This window comes from Eimeria necatrix, genomic scaffold (genome assembly GCF_000499385.1).
Source record: "Eimeria necatrix Houghton genomic scaffold, Enh_scaff5, whole genome shotgun sequence".
Classification (NCBI taxonomy): Eukaryota; Apicomplexa; class Conoidasida; order Eucoccidiorida; family Eimeriidae; genus Eimeria; species Eimeria necatrix.
Window position 1 is genome coordinate 1 of NW_013654378.1, and position 22,500 is coordinate 22,500.

Sequence of the window (22,500 nt, forward strand, 5' to 3'; positions counted from 1 at the left end):
CGGGGGGGCCCCCGGGGGGGCCCCCGGGGGGGCCCCCGGGGGGCCCCCCGAAGAGGTGAAGGGGGCCCCTCTGTCTGCGTATTTGAGTTATGCTGCAGCAGCTTTGCTGCAGGAGAAAAGAAGGTGCGACTTTGCGCTGCATGCGGCGTCGGGGGGCCCCCTGATAGAAGCGGTTTTGGGGGCCCTCGTGAGGGCCCCCAAAAGGGTACTGAGCAGCGTGGGGGCCCTTGAGGTGTATCTACACTCGGGAGACAAAACTCATTTAAAACTCCTTTTCCAACTTTTCGGAGTTGCAGAAGAATTGCTGCTGCTGAAGAAGAACGTTCTTGCTGCAGTTCGCCGCCAGGGGGAGGCGCTGCTGGCCTCCCTCAAGCCCAGCAGCAGCAGCAGCAGCAGCAGCAGCAGCAGCAGCAGCTGCAGCAGCAGCAGCAGCAGCAAGGACTTCATTCCCAAGCTGCTGCAGATGAAGCAAACCCACGAGGCTGTCTTTGCGGAGGCCTTTGCAGCAAACCAGGAGTTTGCGTTGGGCCTCAAAGTAATTTATTAATTTTAATTTAATTTTAATTTAATTTTAATTTAATTTTTAATTAATTTTATTTTATTTAATTTAAATTAAATAAATTAAAATTCCTTTTTTCGAAATAAAGACCACCCCAGAGGCGCTGAAAACCCCGGGGGTTTTCTACTTTTCTTACGAGGCCTTTGTGCATCTTCACTAATTTGCCTATCTGCTGCTGCTGTTGCTGCTGCTGCTGCTGCTGCTGTTGCTGCTGCTGCTGCTGCTGCTGCTGTTGCTGCTGCTGCTGCTGCTGCTGCTGCGCAGGAGGCCTGGGGTGCGTTTTTGCTCGCAGATGCGCCGACAGTGAATGCCGTGGCGCGTCTCCTCTGTAAGTTCACTTACCCAGGGTTTAGGGTTTAGGGTTTAGGGGGTTTAGGGTTGAGGGTTTAGGGTTTGGGGGTTAGGGCTTAGGGTTTAGGGTTTGGGGCTTAGGGTTTAGGGCTTAGGGTTTAGCGTTTGGGATTTGAGGTTTGGGGATCAGGGTTTAGGGCCTAGGGGGCGGAGAATCTACGGTTAGGGATTCAGCATTTGCGCTCAAGGGTTTAGGGTTTAGGGTTTAGGGTTTAGGGTTTAGCATTGTTATGACTTCCTGCAGCACTTCACGTTGATGGCATCATAAGAAGCTGCTCGAGGGGCCCCCAACGGGGCCCCCTGGGGCCCCTTAGGGGCCCCCCTGGGGGCCCCCAGGGGGGCCCCCCTGGGGGGCCCCTTTGGGGGCCCCTCGAGGGGCCCCTTGGGGACCCCGAGGGGCCCCTGAGAGAAGCTGAAAAGGACTTGGAAAAAGTAATAGGACTATTTGCTCTTATTGCTGGAAAAGATGCTTTTGAGGTGATTTGTGTAAACCCTAAACCCTAAACCCTAAAGCCTAAACCCTAAACCCTAAACCCTAGCGTGAACCCGAGTGCTAGGCGCTGGTTTCAAACCCCAGCTGTAAACCCTCGTCGTAAACCCTAATTGGCCACAAACCCTCACTGCAGAGACTAAACCCTAATTGTGAAAGGGGCGCTCCACTCGAAGCACAAAACCCTTGCAGACGCAAACCCTAAACCCTAAACCCTAGTCCGAAAGCGCTAGCCCTTGCCTTAAACCCTAAGCCCTAGCTGCAAACGCTTTCTCTAAACCCTAGCGCTAAACCCTAGCTCTAAACCCTAGCTCTAAACCCTAGCTTTAAACTCCAGCTCTAAACCCTCGTCCGCAACCCGGCCTCCTTAAACCCTCATGCGGTAGCCGGGGATGTGAAACCCTAAACCCTAAACCCTAGCCCTGAACCCTAAACCCTAGCCCTGAACCCTAAACCCTCGTTGCTGCTGCTGCTGCTGCGTGGCCTTGAGGTGTATCTGCACCTGAAGGCTGCCTTTGTTTGCGTTTGTTTGAGGTGTCCGTACACCTCACTTTCTGCTGCTGCTGCTGCTGCTGCTGCTGCTGCTGCTGCTGCTTATGAGGTGTACGTACACCCGATTTGCTGCTGCATGCGCTGCAGCAATTTTACCGAATTGACCTTTCGAGGCGTTTGCTGCTGATGGGGCTTTCCAACGAAACCCTCGAGAAAACCTTCATGCAGAGGCTGCGAGACGGTAAACCCCAAACCCTAAACCCTAAACCCTAAACCCTAAACCCTAGCAGCGCGCTCCTCGAATCTCGAGCTCCCCGTCCCCGCGTACGCGAAACTGTCCCCAAGTTAGGGTTTTCCGTTTAGGGTTTGGGCTTTAGAGTTGCGCTCTGGGGTTTAGAGTTTGAGGTTTAGGTTGGGGTTTAGGGTTTAGGGTTTAGGGTTTAGGGTTTAGATCGCATGCAGCCGTGCATGCGCTGTTGTTTGAGGTGTATGTACACCTCAGAATGCGGGCCCCAATACACCAGCAAAATAGAGGCGATGTTAAATGATATAAAACTTTCCGAAAGTCTCATGCAAAAGATGAAAGAAGTGAGTCCCAAACCCTAAACCCTAAACCCTAAACCCTAAACCCTAAGCCCTAGGCAGCAGGCGCAAGCGTTCGGGCCTCTTCTGCGTGCTCAGACCTACGCCCAGCACGAGCTCTGAACCCTAAACCCTAAACGCTAAACCCTAAACCCTAAACCCTAAACCCTAAACCCTGTTTGAGATAGGCAGCACCTCTGGCTCCATTTCTGCTTTTTTCATTTCCTCTACCTCAGCCACTCTGAACTCCAAACCCTGGCTCGAAACCCTAAACCCTAAACCCTAAACCCTAGAGTCTCCTTTGCCCTTTACTGCTGCGCTTCGTGCCTTTGGGGGTTGTCTGGGCACCGGTTGCCTGCGTAATTGGGGTTTGAAGTCTAGGGTTTAGGGTTTAGGGTTTAGGGTTTAGGGTTTAGGGTTTAGGGTTTAGGGTTTAGGGTTTTGCGTGGGTGCTCAGGACCCAACTTGTTCTTCAGTGTTGATTCAAACTGGCTGTTCTCTTTCTGTCCGTTTGTGTTCAACTGGAATGTGGCCTCCCTTCCCGGGTGTATCGACAGCTCCGGGTGTATCCGCACCTTCAGGTGTATCCGCAACTTCAGGTGTATCCGCACCTTCGGGTGTATCTGCAGCTTCGGGTGTATCCGCAGCTTCAGGTGTATCCGCACCTTCGGGTGTATCTGCAGCTCCGGGTGTATCTGCAGCTTCGGGTGTATCTGCAGCTTCGGGTGTATGTACACCTCCGGGTGTATCGGCAGCTTCGGGTGTATCGGCAGCTTCGGGTGTACAGGCAGTTTCGGGTGTACAGGCAGTTTCGGGTGTACCTGCAGCTCTGGATCCGTTTGGAAGTTTGCGGAATTTATTTGAAAATTATTTTAAAAGAAATTCAACTGGAAAGAAAATCAAATGGGTTCCGGAAATGGGTTGCTGCGAGCTGCGGGCGCGGCTGGGAGCAGCAGCAGCAGCAGCAGCAGCAGCAGCAGCAGCAGCAGCAGCAGGGGTGCGGATTCTGCGTTGAGTTTTAATTTTCAGCTTTTTAAATTAATTTTAATTCTTTATTTTTTATTTTAACTTTTATTTAACTTTTATTTAATTATTTAAGTCCTTTAGACTCACCAAAGAACCGCTTCTTGCTCTCGCCCGCTGCGCAAGCGCCGCGCCTCCAAAAACCCTAAACCCTAAACCCTAAACCCTAAACCCTAAACCCTAGAGCGCGGCATATCGTTTTGCCTCCTTTGTGTTATTTGTGTCCCATATGATTTATTTTGTTTCTTTTTATCTTTATTTCTTTTATTTAATTTCGTTTCTTTTATTTCTAATTCTTCGTTTTCTCATTCCCTTATTTGTTTACTTATATATATATATATATTATTTATCATTTATCATTTACTTATATATATATAGTATTATTTATCATTTATTATTTGTTATTTATATATTTATTTATTTATTTGTCTATTTTTATTATTAATTTATTTATTTATTTATTTGTTTGTTTCTTTTTATTTATTATTTATTTATTTATTTATTTATTATTTGCTTTTTTTCTGTCTCGTTCCTCTTGCTGCTCTCTTTCTCATTTTCTTTTTAATTTGATTTAAAAGCAATTTAGTTTTTGCTTTTTAAATAATTGCTCATTTTTCATTCATTTATTAAATACTTTGTTTATCCATTTGCTGCTGTCGCTGCTGCTGCCGCTGCTGCTGCTGCTGCTGCCGCTGCTGCTGCTGCTGCTGCTGCTGCTGCTGCTGCTGCTGCTGCAGGGGCCCCACAGTATGAACGTGGACGGAGACATTTCTTTATCTTTTTCTCCTTTTTATCATTTGGTGGTTTCTGAATTACAAGCGATTTGTCTTCTTCAATTTAACTCCAAAGAAACCCTCACTTTGCCTGAACTCGCGCAACAGTCGGGCTTCCGTGAGCTAGGGTTTAGGGTTTAGGGTTTAGGGTTTAGGGTTTAGGGTTTAGGGTGCGTTGTTGCACTTGCTTGCTGGCGTCTCTTTCGCTGATTTATTCCCCTTTGATTTTAATTTAATTCTAATTTTAATTTTAATTTAACTTTAATTTAATTTAATTTTAATTTAATTTTAATTTAATTTTATTTGCTGTCTTCTTTTGTTTCTTGTGCTGCAGCTGAAGCAGAACTGGCCAGAGAAGTGGGGGCCCTTTGCCTTCCTGCTGCAGAGATATTAATTAAGGAGACTGTCAACGTGAGGGTTTAGGGTTTAGGGCCTAGGGTTTAGGGTTTAGGGTTTAGGGTTTAGGGTTTAGGGTTTAGGGTTTAGGGGCAAGAGTGGCTGTTGTCTCTCTTGCTTTTGCAAAGTGCAGTGGACTTTTAAAAAATTAAGCAATTAAAAAAGAAGATGAAACCAATGAAATAATGAAATAAGTTAAATAAATAAAATTAAACAAACAAAGTTTATTGAATAAAAAAAGAATTAAAATTAATCAAAAAGATTAATTTGAAATAATTGAAATTCATTTTTTACTTTCAGGGAGTTGACACTTTCCGAGTTAACCTCCATTTCAGTTCGCCCCACAAGCGCATCCAAATACCTCAAGCGGCCTTCCAAACCTCCTTCGTAAACCCTAAACCCTAAACCCTAAACCCTAAACCTTAAACCCTAAACCCTCAGCTTCAGTCTGCAGAGCACAAGCGCGCTTCTAGTTTCCGCGTCATCAACAGCGGCTTTCTCGTTTGCTGCAGCTCCCGGGTCGCAAGTTCAGGGGCAGTGGTCAGCTTAGGGTTTAGGGTTTAGGGTTTAGGGTTTAGGGTTTAGGGTTTAGGGTTTAGGGTTTGCGGTTTAGGGTTTAGGGTTTAGGGTTTAGGGTTTAGGGTTTAGGGTTTAGGGTTTAGGGTTTAGGGTTTTGTTTTAGGGTTTAGGGTTTAGGGTTTAGGGTTTAGGGTTTAGGGTTTAGGGTTTAGGGTTTAGGGTTTAGGGCAGTGGTCAGCTTAGGGTTTAGGGTTTAGGGTTTAGGGTTTAGGGTTTAGGGTTTAGGGTTTAGGGTTTGCGGTTTAGGGTTTAGGGTTTAGGGTTTAGGGTTTAGGGTTTAGGGTTTAGGGTTTAGGGTTTAGGGTTTTGTTTTAGGGTTTAGGGTTTAGGGTTTAGGGTTTAGGGTTTAGGGTTTAGGGTTTAGGGTTTAGGGTTTAGGGGTTTAGGGTTTAGGGTTTAGGGTTTAGGGTTTAGGGTTTAGGGTTTAGGGTTTAGGGTTTAGGGTTTGCAGGAGGGCGGGAGCGCGGGGGAGGCCGCCGGCGAGGGCGACCTGAGCCACCAGCTGGACGCGGGGATTGTGAGGCTTTTGAAAAGACAGTCTTTTATTAAACATCAAGAACTTTTAATTCTTTTGACAAAAACTTTAAATAAACCTTTTGACTCTTCTCTTTTGAAAAAAAGAATCGAAAGCCTCATCGACAGAGACTACATCGCCAGAGACCCTCACGACAGCCAGGCCTACCGCTACGTCGCTTGACAAACCCTAAACCCTAAACCCTAAACCCTCACGGGGGCCCCAGGGGGGCCCCACGGGGGTTTAGGGGGCCTCAGGGGGGCCCCAGGGGGGGTTTAGGGGGCCCCAGGGGGGCCCCAGGGGTGTTTTAGGAGGCCCCAGGGGGGCCCCAGGGGGGCCCCAGGGGGGCCCCAAAGGGGGTTTAGGGGGCCCCAAGGGGGCCCCCTAAACCCAAAGGGGCCCTAAGGGGGCCCCAGGGAAGCCTTTGGGGAGGTTTTTAGGACCCTTCAGTGGTTTTCGTGGAAACCTTTGAAATACTTGCATGAGGCCTTTTAAAGGGGCCCTCGAGGGGCCCCCCGGGGCCCCCAGAGGTCCTCTGGGGGCCCCTAGAAACCATTGTACCCTTTTCAGTTTCACACTTAGATGCCAAACGCCTAAGTGGGCCTTAGGGGCCCCTGGGGCTCAGAAAGGGTTTTGCCTTTTTGTGCTCAGAAAGGGTTTTGCCTTTTTGTGGAATTTGCATTACAAAATCATTTTATATTTTTCACAAGTTTATTTTCAAAAATTGGAAAAACAAATTTGCATTTTTGTCGAATTGTCGGAAATAGAAGAAAGTAAAAGGAGGAGGAAGTGGAAATAAAAAGAAATAAAAAAGGAAAAAAAGAATATATCGAAATAAAAGAAATAGAAGTGAATTTGAATGGAAATAAAAAAGAAGAAAAAGGGAAGTTGAATGCAAATTAAATGGCAACAAATTAGATATAACAGGGAGATTAAAATGACTTGAAATAAAAAGAAATAAAAATGAAAAAAATTAATTTAAAAAAATTGAAAATGAATTAAAATGGACAGAGCTGGAAATGAAGTTAAAAAAGAAATTTATTGAAAATTCATTTTTTGGATTTTTTGTTTTTTGGAGATGAGAATAAATAAATGAAATACAGATGGATATGAAAATATAAATGGAAATTAAAATTAAAGTGGAAATAAATGTGAATAAAAATGAAGATAAAAACAAATGCAAATAAAAAGAAATGGAAATAAATATATATGTAAATTAATAAATATTTAATATCAATTAATACAACAAGTACTTGAAGAAGGAAATGTACAAGAAGACAAATAAAAGCATTTGCATTATTTATTCAAAACTTTATTTAATTCATTTTATTTAAAAACATTTCTTATAAAAAGAAATTAAAATGGAATTGGAAATATAAATGGGAATTAAAATTAAAGTGGAAATAAATTTGAATAAAAAGTATTTAAAATGATAAAAAGGTTTGTTTGTTCTTCAGCACACTAAACATATAAATATATTTATGCTTTCATGAATAATAATAAAAATGTAATTTCAAAACTTTTAAATGCATTAAAGAAAAAAGAAACTTCTCTAATTGTCCATGAGGCGTATGGACAGCGAACAACCAGGTGTACGTACACTGGAGCTCACTAACGACCTTTTTTTTTCTTTTTCTTTTTTCCGTTTTTTTCCGTTTTCTCCCTTTCTATAAGCAAGCAAAGAAAGAGCCCAAAAGGGCCCCTTAGGGGCCTCCTTGGGGCCCCCTAATGACCCCCCAGGGGCCCCCTAATGCCCCCCAGGGGCCCCTTGGGGCCCCTTGGGGGCCCCCTGGGGCCCCCTAAGGGGCCCCATGGCTGCGTTGAGGGCCCATCAGGGCTTCTACTGTAGCTAGCCACAGCTAGCCACAGCTAGCCACTGTGGCTAGCCATTGTAGCTAGCCACGGCTGGCCTCTGTAGCTAGCCGCAGCTAGCCACAGCTCGCCATAGCTAGCCGTGGCTAGCCAGTGCCAGCCGTAGCTGGTTATAGCTAGCCAAAGCTAGCCACAGCACAGCTAGCCACAGCTAGCCAATGCTAACCCTAGGTGCTTAGCTAGCCACTGCAGCTAATTGTGAAACTACTGGGGGACCCTGGCTAGCTAGGACCTGTAAAGGGCCCCAAATTATTTTTTAATTTTTATTTCAACAAAAAGACCGAAGAAAAGCCGCAAGTGGTGCATTTTGAGGTGTACGTACACCTCAAACCGCGTCTTTCTTCGGCTCTGAAAAAAGCAAAAACTGCTTTTCAGTTAATTCCAAATTAAATAATTTTAGGGGCCCCCAATTAGACATTAAAAAGGGACGCGGGGGCCCCCCTAGGGGCCCCCGGGTTGGGGGCCCCCGTGGGGGCCCCCCGGTTGGTGGGGGCCCCCCTGGGGGCCCCTGGGTCGGGTGGTCCAGTGGACTTTGTGAGGCTGGAGGGGCCCCCAGATGGCTGAAAGTTTGTGAAATTGAATTAAAATGAAATAAAAGTGAAGAAATAAATAAAACAAAAGATTAAAAAGGGAGTTTGAGGGAAGTTTACGTGTAAATACACCCCAGCAGCCACAAGGCGCCACCCCCGTGCAGGGTCACCTAACCCCCGGCGGTGGGTCTTTTCCTGCGGACTTTTCGCCACTTTTTGCATTTTTTTACTTCAAATTTATCAAATTTTATCCAAAAAAGATCCATTTAGAGGCCCTTTTTCGTTTAATTCCCTCCGGGGCCCCCTGCGCAGCAAATATCCACTGACACAGAAACGCCCTGAGCGCCCGCAGCCACTCAGGGGCCCCCAGGCCTCCCAACAGCCAACCACGGCTTAGGGTTTAGGGTTTAGGGTTTAGGGTTTAGGGTTTGCAGCCCTCCAATGGCGCAGCGTCTGCCAACCCACCGACGCCTACGCCCCCCGCACAACAAGGATCCCTTCGAGGGTTTAGGGTTTAGGGTTTAGGGTTTAGGGTTTCAGGGCCCCCTCAAACCCTGGGGGCCCCACACACTGCTGCCCCAAACAACCCTCAGCCTTTAGCTTCGGATGGGGGGCCCCTCTAGCTGCTCCCGTGCCCTTGATGATGGAAGGGAGGAGGGGGGCCCCCTTGGGGGCCCCCCTCTGGGGGCCCCTCTGGGGGCCCCTCTGGGGGCCCCTCTGGGGGCCCCCCTGGGGGCCCCCCTGGAGGCCCTCATAGAGGCCCCTCTGAGGGGCCCCCAGGGGGGCCCCCTGGGGGCCCCATCGCCTATAAAGAGAGACATTGAGGCCCCTTGCGGGTCTCCAAAGTGCAGCAGAGATGTTCAAGATGATACCTCTGTCTTGCCTGTGCCAGAAGCAGCAGCAGCAGCAGCAGCAGCAGCAGCAGCAGCAGCAGCAGCAGGAGCAGCAGCAAGTCCCGCTGCTGCTGCGGCTGCAGGCGGTGCGGCAGAAGCAATGACGGCAGCAGCAGCAGCAGCAGCAGCGCAAGTATCAGATACGCCCTTCGGAGATCCCGAGCAGCAGAAGCCGCCTGCTGCTGCAGCTGCTGCTGCTGCTGCTGCTGCAGGGGGCCCCCAAACGTTTGCTGCTGCTGACGAAGGGGCAGCAGAAAAGGCCGGCAAAGAGGGGCCCTCACGTCACAAACGGAGCAGCGCCACCTCTGACTGCAGCAGCAGCAGCAGCAGCAGTGGGACCAGCAGCAGCAACAGCAGCAGCAGCAGCAGCAGCAGCAGTGGCAGCAGCAGCAGCAGCGGCAGCAGCAGCAGGAGGCACAGGGGGGACACAGCAGCAACAGCAGGCCGCCCGTGGTGTCGGTACACCTGGACCTTCGCGCAGCACTTCAAAGACCCGCAGCTGCTGCTGCTGCACTCTGCTGCTGTTGCTGCTGCTAAGAGGAGGTGGCAGCAGCAGCAGCAGCAGCAGGACCCGGAGGAGCAGCAGGAGCAGCAGCAGCAGCAGCAGCAGCAGCAGATAAGAGTGCCCCTGCGGGTCGTTCGGGACACTGCGGTGTACGTACACCCCAGCGCTGAGGGGCCCCCTGTGGGGCCCCACACCCCTAATGTCTTTTATGCTTTAGATTACCCAGGGGGGCCCCCCGGGGGGCCCCCCGGGGGCCCCCAGGGGCCCCCAAAGGGGCCCCGGGGGCCCCCCGAAGCAGAAGAAGGGGTAGCAGCACTGCAGCAGCCCGTGCTGCTGCTGCATTCTGCTGCTCTTGGCTTCACGGAGGAGACATCTGAGCTCTGTGAGCAGCAGCAAAGGAATAGCAGCAGCAGCAGCAACAGCAGCAGCAGCAGCAGCAGCGTAAACAATTTTAAATAGCATCCTTGGGGCCCCATAGATAGGGAAAGGGGGCCCCCAGGGGGAGGAACCTTGCTGCTGTTGCTGCTGTTGCTGCTGCTGCTGTTGCTGCTGCTGTTGCTGCTGCTGCCGCTGTTGTTCTGAAGCTGCTGCTGCCACCTTGCTGCTGCTGCTGCTGCCGGTGCTGCACGTCTTAACCCTGCTGCTGTGGGCGCTGCTGTTCTCGCTGCTGCTGCTGCTGCTGCTGCTGCTGCTGCTGCTGCTGCTGCGCGTGCTTCAGGTGCAGCAAAACGCGGGGTTCTTGCTGCTGCCTGTGGGGCCCCACAAAGCAGCGCCGTGCGGCTCTGCTGCTGCAGCCCCAGCCAGCTGCCGCTGCTGCTGCTGAGGGGCCCCCGCAAAGGAAATGATGAATGGCCTGTTGCTGTTCTGGACCCTGAGGGGCCCCCCATTCCCAAGGAGCACACTGTGGGGACTTGCTGCTGCTGCTGCTGCTGCTGCTGCTGCTGCTGCTGCTGCTGCTGCTGTTGGTTTGGCGGTGCTGTTGCTGCTGCTGCTGCTGTTGGTTTGGCGGTGCTGTTGCTGCTGCTGCTGTTGATTTGGTGGTGCTGCTGCTGCTGCTGTTGCTGATTTGGTGGTGGTGGTGCTGCTGCTGCTGCTGGTTTGGTGGTGCCGTTGCTGCTGCTGTTGCTGATTTGGTGGTGCTGTTGCTGCTGCTGCTGTTGGCGCTGCTGCTGCTGCTGCTGCTGTTGGCGCTGCTGCTGCTGCTGCTGCTGCTGCTGCTGCTGCTGCTGCTGCTGATGTTGCAGCCAGTGGTGCAGGGCTAACTTCTGCTGCTGCTGCCCAACTGTACTGCTGCTTTTCTTTCTGCCCCCTGCTCTGCTGCTTACGCTGCTGCTTTTGCTGCTGCTGCTGCTGCTGCTGCTGCTGCTGCTGCTGCTGCTGCTGCTGCTGCTGCAGGTGCCCATTGTACTGGAGCATTTAGCAGGAGCTGTGCAGCCCCTGGGGTGTACAGAAGCCTCAGAAGCTCTTGAGCTTCCCCTCCCCATCCCTGACTTCCAAGGGGCCCCTGAAACCCAGGAGGCCCCCATGGGGGCCCCCTTGGGGGCCCCCATGGGGGCCCCCTTGGGGGCCCCCCTTGAGGCCTCCTTGGGGGCCCCCGTTGAGGCCCCCTTGGGGGCCCCCTCAAGGGCCCCCCTGGAGGCCCCTTCAGGGGGCCCTCCGGGGGGTCCTCCGGGGGCCCCCCAAGGCGCCGCCGGGGAGGCCCTTCCGGGGGCCCCCCAGGGGGCCCCCTTGGGGGGCCCCCCAGGGGGCCCCCTGGGGGCCCCCGGGGGCCCCCCCGGTGGCAGCAGCAGCAGAAGTTGGGGCCTCGTTTGTGGGGACTTGTGCAGCGCAGCAGCTTTTGTTTTGGACATTGACATTCCCAGGCTTTTGGGGGCCCCCGGAGTTTCTCTTTTTCGTCCTAATTGCCAATTTTGCTTGGTAGGGCCCACAGTACCCTCAAGATTCCCTAAAACGGGGCCCTGGGGGGCCCCCTGGGGCCCCCAGGGGGCCCCCTGGGGGTCTCCAGGGGGCCCCCTGGGGGCCTCCCTTGGGGGCCTTTTTGGGCCCCCAGGGGCCCTGCAAAAAGGGCCCCCTAGAGGCCCTCTAGAGGCCCCTTGGGAGCCCCCAGGGGGCCTTTAGGGGGCCCTTAGGGGGCCCTCTGGGGGCCCCTAGGGGATCTTAGGGGCCCCCAGGGGGCCCCCAAGGGGCGCTCAGGGGGCCCCCCAGGGGGCCATGAGGGGCCCCTGGGGGCCCCCAAGAAGTGCCCTTAGTGTCTAAGGCAGTTGAAGTTCAGTAGTAGGGTTTGGGGCCCCTTAATCGACAGCATGCACTCTGGTCTCACTGGCTCTGCTGCTGCTGCTGCTGCTGCTGCTGCTGCTGCTGCTGCTGCTGCTGCTGCTGCTGCTGCTGCTGCAGGCGTACCTGAACGGGTGGCCCCACGTTTTTCTTTGCTCCATTCCTGGGGTGGCTTTGCGGCCCGGAGAAATTCTTGTGCATCGCCTGTTTAGCCTGTGGGGCCCGCAGCAGCAGCAGCAGCAGCAGCAGCAGCAGCAGCAAATAGCAGCAGCACGCGCGGCCCTCAGAACCCGACTAGCAGCAGTCCTCGCCTCTCGCTGGCTCCCCGTTCCCCTCAGCAGCAGCAGCAGCAGCAGCAGCAGCAGCAGCAGCAGCAGCAGCAGCAGCAGGGTGGCAGCGGAGGAAGAGACTGAGAGCAGTGGGGGGCCCCCGGGGGGCCCCCTAGATTGCTGCTTCCCAGAGACACGGGGGCCCCCTTTGCTGCTGCCTCAAGACAGGGCCAAAGCGCTGCAGCAAATCTTCAGCCAAAGGGGCCCCCAGAGGTACGACAGATGTGACATTTGCAAAAAAGCCACTTGCAGCAGGTGCGCAGCAGCAGCAGCAGCAGCAGCAGCAGCAGCAGCAGCAGCAGCAGCAGCAGCAGCAGGGACGGCGGCAGGAGCAGCAGCGACAGCAGCAGGAGTAGCAGAAACAGCAGCAGAAGCAGCAGAAACAGCAGCAGCAGCAGGAGCCGCAGGAGCAGCAGCAGACTCTGAACCCGCAGCAGCAGCAACAGGAGCTGCCGCTGCTGCTGCTGCTGCTGCTGCTGCTGCTGCTGCAGAGCAGCAAACCCCTGCTTCCTGCCCCCTGCTGCAGTGCGACAGCTGCCTCTTGGGCTTCCACCGCTGCTGCTTGGGGGCCCCCAAGGGGGCCCCCCTCCCCCCCTCAGCCTCTGAGTGGCTCTGCAGCAAATGTGTCTTCATGGGAGAAACTGCAGCAGCACTTGCGGGGCCCCCGGGGCCCCCGGGGCCCCCGGGGCCCCCGGGGCCCCCGGGGCCCCCCTTGGTACCCTCTGTCTCTTTGCTGCAGCAGCTCAAGGGCCCCCCCTGGGGGGCCCCCCAGGGGCCCCCCATTGGGGGCCCTCTGGGGGCCCCTGGGGGGCCTCCTGGAGAGACCCCCGAAGGGCCCCCAGGGGCCCCCCTTGGGGGGCCCCCTGGGGGGCCCCCTGGGGGGCCCCCCGGGGGGCCCCCCAAGGCGCCCCGGGGCTGGGGCCCTTTGCTGCCGCTGGAAGCAGCAGCAAGTGCTGCAGCAAATGCTCTTTGCCATGTGCTGCCGTGTAGGATGAGAGGCCCCCAAGAAGCAAATGCAGTAGGCAGCTGGCTTGATGCTGCTGCTGCTGCTGCTGCTGCTGCTGCTGCTGCTGCTGCTGCTGCTGCGCTGCTGCTGCTGCTGCTGCTGCTGCTGCTGCTGCTGCTGCTGCTGCTGCTGCTGCTGCTGCTGCTGCTTCTGCTGCTGCTGCAGGTGTTGGATTTGCGTCATGCTGCTGCTGCGGGGGCCCCTCTCTACCCCGAGGGTTTAGTAACTTCTATAACAGTTCCAGAGTTTATGGAGGCCCCTTCTGCAGCAACAGCAGTAGAGGATGAAGAGGAAGCAGCAGCAGCAGCAGATGAAGCAGCAGCAGCAGCCTCGGGGACAAAAGCAGCAGCAGCAGCAACAGAAGCAGCAAAGCCGCCAGCAGTCGCATGCGGCCCGCAAAGCCCGGCAGAAGTGTGCCCAGAGGTTCTGCAGCAGCAGCAAGAGCAGCAGCAGCAACAGCAAGAACAACAGCAGCAGCAGCAGCAACAGCAGCAGCAGCAGCAAGAGCAACAGCTTACACAGCTGCAGCAGCTGCAAGCGACACAGGCGCAAGGCCCCTCTTCTCAAGAGCCCGAGCTCTATTCCCAAGGCCCGCAGCAGCAGCAGCAGCAGGAGCAGCAAGAACAGCAGCAGCAGCAGCAACCACAGCAGCAGCAGCAGCAGCAGCAGCAGCAGCAGCAGCAGCAGCTGAAGAGCCTTGTTGGCGAGGCCTGGGCTTCCTGGAAAGAAGCCCACCAAAAGCACAAAGAGGTGTGGCAGCTGCTGCGCCCCTGCAGCCGCTGCTGCTCAGAGCGCTTTGCTGCTGGGAGGGGGGCCCCCCTGGGGGGCCCCCTGGGGGGCCCCCCGGGGGGCCCCCTGGGGGGCCCCCTGGGGGGCCCCCCGGGGGCCCCTGGAGTGGACCCTATTGAAGCAGCTTTCTTCTGTCGGGTTGTGCTTCTGCACACGGGGGCCCCCGACTGCTGCTGGGAGGCCCCTGCGGAGGCTGAGGGAGCAGCAGCAGCAGCAGCAGCAGCAGCAGCAGAAGGCACGCCGCTGCTGCTGCAGCAGCAGGACGGGCTGGGCTTGGACTGGAAGCCGCAGCAGCAAAAGGGCCCCTCTGCAGTCTTATCGGGGCCCCTCAGCAGCAGAAGCAAACAAGACACTGCAGCAGGGGGGCCCCCCGGAGAAAAGGGGCCCCCCACCTCTTTGCTGCTGCAGCAGCAACAGCAGCAAGTGCTGCTGCAGCAAACTCTTCAGGGGGAGGCCCCCGGGGTGACTTTGGGGGAACTTGCAGAGGCAGTGAGAGCTGCCCTGGGGCTGAGGGGCCCCAGCCATGCGCAGCAGCAGCAGCAGCAGCAGCAGCAGCAGCAGCAGCGGCAGCAGCAGCAGCAGCAGCAGCAAATCGAGCGCACCCAGAGCCTGCTGAGGTGGGCCCTCAAAGCGCTGCAGCAGCTACACCAAGAAGAGGGGGCCCTAGAGGATCTCCTTTTGCTGCTGCAGCAAAAGGAGATCCTGCTGCAGCAGCAGCAGGACAGCCCCTGCTTGCTGCAGGGGCCTCTGCAGCAGGACTCAGAAGCTGCAGCAGCTGATGCGCTTTCAGTGGTGCGTGCTGCTGCTGCTGCTGCTGCTGCTGCTGCTGCTGCTGCTGCTGCTGCTGCTTCAGCAGCTGCTGCTACGATAGCGCTGTTGCTCCTGCAGCTGCTGCAGCTGCTGCAGCAGCTACAGCTGCTGCTGCTGCTGCAGCAGCAACTGCTGCTGCCGCTTTTGATGCCGCAGCTGCTGCTACGATGGTGTTGCTGCTGCTGTTGTCGCTGTTGCTGCTGTCGGGGCCGCCTGTGTTACCGCTGCTGTTGCTGCTGTTGCTGCTGCCGCTGTGGATGCCGCCTCCGCCGCTGCTGCTGCTGTACTTGCTGCTGCTGCTGCTGCTGCTGCTGCTGCTGCTGCAGCTAAGTTGCCCTTTAAGGGGGGCCCTTTCCTTGCGCTGCTGCCTCTATTTATTTATTTATAGGAGACAGGAGCTCAGTTTTCTTCTGCTGCTGGCAGCAGCCTAATGGGGGCCCCCCTAGGGGGGCCCCCCAATGGGGGCCCCCTGCTGCCTGCAGCAGAGGCTGTCTGCGTGGGGCCCCCCGCGGTAGCAGCTGGGGGGCCCCTGGGGCCCCCAGGGGGCCCCCCTGTTGACAGGGGGCCCCCAGGGGCCCCCGGGGCCCCCGACTTGTGCAGCACAAGTTCTTCAATGGCAGCATCTTCAGTATCTTCGGAATCGGATGAAGAGAGCAGCACTGCAGAAGGGGGCCCCCTGTACCCTGTTTTGGGGGCCCCCGGGGCCCCCCGGGGCCCCGGGGGCCCCGGGGGCCCCGGGGGCCCCCGCCGCCCGCTGCTGGGCAGGGGGGCCCCCCGGCCTGAGGAAGACGAGAGGCCCCAACTGAACCCTCGGGGCCCCCCGAGGGCCCCCAAGGCTGCCGAGGGTGCCCCTGCTGAGGGGCCCCTGCCCTCTAAGCGGCGGAGACGCGGGGGGCCCCCTGAGGGGGGGCCCCCTTGGCCTCCTGGGGCCCCCGGGGGCAGCGCAGCAGCAGCAACTTCCTCAAGGGGGGGGCCCCCAAGAGGGGCCCCAGTCCCCCCAGTGGCCCCGAAAGGGACCGAAGTCTTGCTGCTAAGGCAAGAGAAATGCATCCGGGGATTAAAGGGCTTTACTGGCATAACGATGCTTGGTAAGAAACCCTAAACCCTAAACCCTAAACCCTAAACCCTAAACCCTAAACCCTAAACCCTAGGGGGGCGGGGGCAGCTGAGGCGAGCTGCAGCGCCGAAGACTGCTGATTTCGCACGAGCAGTTTCTCGCACCAGCCACCAACACCGCCCTCACCGCTGCTGCTGCTGCTGCTGCTGCTGCTGCTGCTGCTGCTGCTGCTGCTGCTGCTGCTGCTGCTGCTGCTGCTCTGGCTCTGCTGCTGCTGCTGCTGCTGCTGCTGCTGCTGCTGCTGCTGCTGCTGCTGCTGCTGCTGCTGCTGCAGGATTGCATGCGTGCGGCCTCGCCAGGGGACTTCATCAGCAGCGGCAGCTTTGCGGGGGGAAAGCCAGCAGCAGCAGCAGCAGCAGCAGCAAGTTTTCCGAGTGTCTGGTGAGGCGCAGCTAGCTAGCCAGCTAGCTGCAGCTTGTGAGTTCATCCAAAGCCACCAGCAGCAGCAGCAGCAGCAGCAGCAGCAGCAGCAGCAGCAGCAGGGGCAGCTGACCTTCAGCGACGACAGCGGCAGCCCCCAGGGGGCCCCCCAGGCCGGCAAGAAGAAAACCTGGACGCCCAAGTCCAGGCTTTGAAACCCTTTTTGTACCCTTGCATTTCCTGGAGTCGAGTAAAGCGCTGCTTCTGTTTGAGGGTTTTCCAATTAACTCGAATTTCTCCATCTCCGGGGGCCCCCCAGCAGGCCGCCGGGGGGCCCCCCGCTCCCTCGGGGGCCCCCGGGGCCCCCGGGGCCCCCGGGCGCCCCGGGGGCCCCGGAGGGGCCCCCGGGGCCCCTTCCCGGCCAGGGGGCCCCGGGGGGGGCCCCCCGGGGACGGGGGGCCCCCACGAGGAGGGGGGCCCCCCCCACCCCACACAAAGGAAAAGAAGGGGCAAACTTCTTTACAGCAGAACTTTCAGCGTTAAGACTTATGGGGGCCCCCAGGAGGCCCTTAATGCCACTTATGAAGCAGCAAAGGCTGTAGGGTACGAACCCCTCTTTTCCCCAAGACAGGGGGCCCCCAAAAGGGACGCCTTGGGGGCCCCCCCTGCCGGGGGGCCCCCAGAGGGCCCCGCAGGGGGCCCCACAGAGGGCCCCACAGAGGGCCCCACAGGGGGCCCCACAGGGGGCCCCACAGGGGGCCCCACAGGGGGCCCCATGGGAACATCTGCTGCTGCGCAGGGGCCCCCTAAGGCTGAGGTGGGGCCCCCCGAGTCCCACAGTCCTGCTGCAGCAGCAGAGCCAGGAGGGGCCCCCGCAGCAGCGGGGGGGGCCCCCCAGGGTACTCTGGGCTGCAGTGAACCCTCTGGAGCTAATGAAGACCTCAAAGAGGGGCCCCCAGGAGAAGGAGAGGCCCCTAGGGGCCCCCAGGGGCCCCCCAGCAGCCAGCAGGCCCTTGCAGGGGCCTCACAAGCTGCGGAGGGGGGCCCCCCAGGCGACGAGAGGGGCCCCTGGGGCCCCGGGGCCCCCGGGGGGGCCCCCAATGAGAGCACTGTGCCCCAAACCCAGCCAGGGGGCCCCCAACCGCAGCTGCCCTGCAGCAGCAGCAGCAGCAGCAGCAGCAGCAGCGAAGGCCTTTTAAATTGGGAGGCCCCAGCAGCCCTAAATGGTCCATGGGGCCCCTCTGATGACCTGGGGGGCCCCGGGGGGCCCCCAGGGGCCCAAAGGGCCCCCGGGGGGCCCCCCGGGCCACTGGGGGCCCCCGGGGCCCCTCCTGGTGAAGGGGACAGCGAGGCCCTTCAGTTGCCGCCCCTCGAAGGGGCCCCCATGGAGGATGCTGCTGGGAGGCCCCCCAGGGGGGCCCCCCGGGGGGCCCCCAGGGGGGCCCCCAGGGGGCCCCCCATGCCTGCAAAGCAGGACCTGCAGCTGCAGCAGCAAATGGCTGGGGCCCCTGCTGCAGCAGCAGAAGGCTCCAGCAGCCTGGGGGCCCCCGAGCAGGGGCCCCCCAAATGCAGCTTAGAGGGTACTGGCCTCTCAGCTGCGCCAGTTTGTGCTGCTGCAGAAGAAGTTGGGGGGGCCCCCATGGGGGCCCCCATGGGGGCCCCCTTGAGGGCTTTTGCTTCTAAAAGGGCCCCTGGGGGGCCCCCCAGGCTTGAAGACATTGACCCGTGGAGTGTCTCTGCTGCTTCCCCGCAGCAGCAGCAGCAAAACCCTGGCCGGGGGCCCCAGCTGCTGCCGGGGGCCCCCCATGAGGAGGCCCCCTGGGGGGCCCCCTGGGGGGCCCCCCGAGCCTCGGGGGCCCCGGGGGGCCCCCCAGGGGCCCCCACAGCAGCACACTCGCGGCTCTCAGATCTAAAAGAGGCAAAAGAAGACTTACAAGGGTACAGAAAAGGCAGCAAAGACCCCTGGGGGGCCCCCCAGGGGGGCCCCCCTGGAAGGGAGCGAAGGGGGCCCCTGTACCCTCGCAATCCGGCAAGAGAAGGGGCCCCTAAAAAGGGGGGGGCCCCCAGCACAAGACCCTGGGGGCAGCAAGCCCAAGGGGGCCCCACAAGAACATGCAAGGGGGGCCCCCAGGGGGCCCCTAGAGGCCAAGGGGCCCCCCAGGAAGCAGAGCTGGGGGGCCCCCCCGCAAGACTGGGGGGCCCTCACCCGCAAGCCACTAGAAGGCACCCGTACCGTGAGCAGCAGCAGCAGCAGCAGCAGCAGCAGCAGCAGCAGCAGCAGCAGCAGCAGCACAAGGGCAGGCTCCAGGAAGAGGGGCCTCATTTAGGGGAACGGTGGGCCTCAAATGCCTCCAGGGGGGCCCCCCGGAGGGGCCCCCTGCCCGCGGGGGGAAGGAGGCCCTCGCCGTACCCTTGTGTGCGTGGAAGCCCCCGCAGCAGCAGCAGCAGCAGCAGCAGCAGCAGCAGCAGCAGCAGCAGCAGAGCTCAGGGGATCCTCTCATACCGCTCGCCCCGCCGCTCCTGGGCGCAGGACTACAGGCGACGGAGGTACAGCAGCAGCAGCAGCAGCAGCAGCAACGGCAGCAGAAGCAGCAGCAGCAGCATTAGTAGGAAGCGGTGCAGCAGCAGCATAAGCCGCAGACACCGGCGCCGCAGCAGCGAAGGCCAATTCAGAAGGAGACGCAGCAGCAGCCGCAGCAGCAGCAGCGGCAGACTGCGCAGCAGCAGCAGCAGCAGACTGCGCAGCAGCAGCAGGAAGCAGCTGCGGCACTACCGCGCCAGCAGCCACTTCACAAGAGGCCGAAGCAACCGCAGCCGCAGCAGCAGCAGCAGCAGCAGCAGGAACAGAAGCAGCAGCAGCAGCAGCAGAAGGGGGCCGCGCTGCCGCCCATCTCAGGCGAAATACCGGCATAGAAGTCAGCGCTGCAGCAGCAGGAACTCAAGACCCCACAGCAGCAGCAGCAGCAGCAGCAGCAGCAGCAGCAGCAGAGAACGGCCCCGGCGTGCCGCCGCATACTATGGCAGGTGGAGGCGGCAGTGTGGCTACAGCAGCAGCAGACACAGCAGCAAACGCAGCAGCAAACGCAGCAGCAGCAACAGCAGCAGCAGCAGAACACCCGCGGCCTTTCAACAAAGGGCCTCTGGCAGCAGCACAGGGCCCCTGGAAGGGCCACGGCAGCACAAGTACCAGCTGCAGCAGCAGCAGCAGCAGCACCAGCTGCAGCAGCAGCAGCAGCAGCAGCAGCACAGCACACAGCGAGAAAGAAGCATGCGGCGGGAGCAGCACCGCAAGCAGCGCAGCAACAGCAGCAGCAGCAGCAGCAGCAGCAGAAAGAGCAGCAGCAGACACAAGCAGCTACATAGACAGCGTACCCCTTGGGTACTGGGGGCCCCTTCTAAAGAGACAGGGGGCCCCCCTGCTATGGCAGCAGCAGCACAGATGGGTTCGCTGAGTCCCTGCAGCAACAGCAGCAGCAGCAGCAGACGCAGCAGCAGAAGAAGCAGAAGCAGCAGCAGCATGAGCTGCAGCAGCAAACGCAGCAGCAACAGCCACTCGGAGGCTCCCGACCGCAGGGAGATAAGAGCAGCAGTGGATGCTGCAGTAGCAGCAGCAACAGCTGCTGCTGCTGCTGCGCAGCAGCAGCGCAGCAAAGACAGCAGCCCTACCCTTCAGCAGCAGCAGCAGCAGCAGCAGCAGCAGCAGCACACTTCAAGGGCCCCAGAATACGCCGCTTCTTTGCATGCACTGACCCCTTCCTTTTCCCCCCCAACTGCAGCAAGGGGGGCCCCCCCAATGTCCCTTGGGGGCCCCCAGGAGAGCTTGGGGGCCCCCCGGGGGGGGCCCCCAGCAGGGGCCCCCAGGGGGGCCCCTGGGGGGCCCCCTGAGGGGCCCCCCGTCGTGCCTAGCCTTGAAAATATATTTGTTGATGGCCCTCAGAGGCCAAGGAGGCCGCAGCAAATTAGTGTCTCTTTAAAAAGAAACAAAGCTTTGTAGTGGGGCAGTTGAAGCAGCAGCAGCAGCTGCTGCTGCTGCTGCTGCAATTGCTGCTGCTGCTGCTGCAGCAGCAGCAGCAGCAGCAGCAGAGCTGCGCGCAGCTGCTGGGCAGCGAAAAGCTTTCTGCTGCAGCAGAGGTGTTTGGGGGCTTTTGCAGAAACTCAAGAATAATTAAAAAGAGAGACAAAAGAGACAGAGACAGAAGAAACACAGATAAACCGAATCAAAAGGAAACAGCAGCAGCAGCAGCAGCAGCAGCAGCAGCAAGCAGCAGGAAGCACTAGCAGCAGCAGCAGCATGCAGCAGGAAGCACTAGCAGCAACAGCAGAAGCAGCGCAGCCAGTCTCAACCCCTGAGTAGTGCTGGGCAGCAATAGGCAACGCCAAAACCCTAAACCCTAAACCCTAAACCCTAAGCCCTAAACCCTAAACCCTTATCTTACAGGCATTACGCTGTGAGCCAAAAGGCCCCAATTGCCACTTTGCACAACATTAGACCTCTCACAAAATCTAATAAATCTTTTGGGGGCCCCCTGACAGGCTGGGGGGCCCCCAGGAGCCTGGGGGGCCCCCCAGCAACCTTGGGGGCCCCCCAGCAACTTTGGGGGCCCCCCAGTAGCCTTGGGGGCCCCCCTTTTAGGGTTCCTGGGGGCCCCCCTAGCAGCTTTGGGGGCCCCCAAGCCGCTGCAGGGGCCCCCCAGTTGCTGTGAGGGGCCCCCAGGGGGCCCTGGGGGCCCCTGGCAGCAAAAGTAAGTCTAGGGGGGCCCCTGGCAATGCCAGGCAGAATCATGCAGCCCTATCTACATTTATAGTCTTGAATTTAGGGTTTAGGTTTTAGGGTTTAGGGTTTAGACTGTAGCCTGAGTCGCTACATGGGTCTTGTTTTGCTGCTGCTCACAAACCTCTTTTCCACCATTTTCTTTTTTCTACATTATTCAAAACTAAAATAATATTTATTTTATTTTTCTTTATACCAGAGGGGCCCCCTAGCAAGGTTAGGGGCCCCCGGGTAAGATGGGGGGCCCCCCGGCAAGGTGGGGGGCCCCCCTTTGGGTCTTGGGGCCCCTTCGCAGGCCTAGAGGCCCCTGGCAAAATTAGGGGCCCCTCTGAAAGCTAGGGGCCCCCTCTGCAGGGTTGGGGGCCCCTCGCTAGACCTAGGGGCCCCCTAAGGGCCCCCTGGCAGACTAAGGGGCCCCCCTGGGGCCCCTCTCGCAGGCCTAAGGGACCCAATGGCAAGCTTAGGGGGCCCCCAACAAGCTGGGAGGCCCCCGTACAAGCTAAGGGTCCCCTGGGGGCCCCCTAGAGCCCCCAGGGTCCCCTAGGGCCCTCTGGGGGCCCCTGGGGCCCCCTGGGGGCCCCTGGGGCCCCCTGGGGCCCCCGGGGGCCCCCAAGGGCCCAAGGGGCCCCTTATTTTGGGTCACAGGAAAGGCAAGGAAGGCTAAGGGCCTCTGGGCTGAAGTGTCTGTACAGTTGAATAAAATAAAAGGAATTTTATTTGAAAATTAAAAAGTAAAAAAAGAAAAGTTCTCTTTTGTGTATTTTGGATGTTTAATTATATTTATCTCAGTGTGAGCTATTATAATATTTGTTTTAAAGTTTTAATTAAATAAATTAAAAGTTTTAATTAAATAAATGGATAATTTTAAATTAAATAATTTGAAAAGTTTCGGTTAATTAGATTGCATTGAGCTTCTCGAATCTCTCGCTTCTTTGTTTTCTTAAATAAAGCATTTGTGCAAATAGTACTTAGAATTAATTAAATTAAATCAAAATAAAATAAATTAAATTAAATTAATTAAATTAAATTAAATTAAATTAAATTAAATTAAATTAAAAAATGAAATGATTTAAATCACAGAAAAACGCGCGGCGCCCTTTTTGGGCGGAGTGTGCGTTGGGCGTTGGGGTGTACGTACACCTGAGATGCCTGGCGGGTCTTTTTGCGATTTCGATCAAAAATTGAAATTAAAGAATTTAAATAAATAAAACTTTTAAAATTAATTTTATTAATCTTTATTTTGGAAGTTTTGGACTTTTTCTTTTTGAAATGCTTCCAAGTTGCCAACTTGTGGGCGCGAGGTAAATTTGAAACTGCGCCTGAAGCCAACTCCCCTGCTGCTGCTGCTGCTGCTGCTGCTGTTAATGCTGTTGCTGGTGCCGCTGCTGCTGCTGCTGCTGCTGCTGCTGCTGCTGCTACCGCTGCTGCTGCTGCTGCTGCTGCTGCTTTTAAAAAGAAGCACTAGCCAGCTTCTGTGTCTGCGTA

The 22,500-nt window shown here is 57.1% G+C and overlaps 4 protein-coding genes across 4 annotated transcripts; 3 read left to right on the plus strand and 1 right to left on the minus strand.

Moving 5' to 3' along the window:
- Window positions 1–5,942, plus strand: ENH_00065330 (hypothetical protein; the record flags this gene model as incomplete). Its single annotated transcript, XM_013581817.1, has 8 exons — window positions 1–535; window positions 824–887; window positions 1,155–1,387; window positions 2,040–2,133; window positions 2,932–2,979; window positions 3,128–3,484; window positions 4,605–4,681; window positions 5,697–5,942. Coding segments are annotated over 8 exons (1,654 nt in total), but the record flags the coding sequence as incomplete, so codon positions are not given.
- A 2,825-nt stretch (window positions 5,943–8,767) lies between these two features.
- Window positions 8,768–10,018, plus strand: ENH_00065340 (hypothetical protein, conserved; the record flags this gene model as incomplete). The annotated part of the gene is made up of 1 exon (XM_013581818.1): window positions 8,768–10,018. The coding sequence occupies one exon, from the start codon at window positions 8,768–8,770 to the stop codon at window positions 10,016–10,018; it is 1,251 nt and encodes a 416-aa protein (XP_013437272.1).
- Window positions 10,019–10,273: 255 nt separating this feature from the next.
- ENH_00065350 (hypothetical protein) lies at window positions 10,274–10,975 on the minus strand (the record flags this gene model as incomplete). The annotated part of the gene is made up of 1 exon (XM_013581819.1): window positions 10,274–10,975. The coding sequence occupies one exon, from the start codon at window positions 10,973–10,975 to the stop codon at window positions 10,274–10,276; it is 702 nt and encodes a 233-aa protein (XP_013437273.1).
- A 108-nt stretch (window positions 10,976–11,083) lies between these two features.
- Window positions 11,084–20,238, plus strand: ENH_00065360 (hypothetical protein, conserved; the record flags this gene model as incomplete). The annotated part of the gene is made up of 6 exons (XM_013581820.1): window positions 11,084–11,476; window positions 11,954–13,180; window positions 13,334–14,749; window positions 15,156–15,855; window positions 16,159–16,265; window positions 16,318–20,238. 6 exons carry the CDS (start codon window positions 11,084–11,086, stop codon window positions 20,236–20,238), a joined length of 7,764 nt encoding a protein of 2,587 aa, XP_013437274.1.
- Between the last annotated feature and the right edge of the window lie 2,262 nt (window positions 20,239–22,500).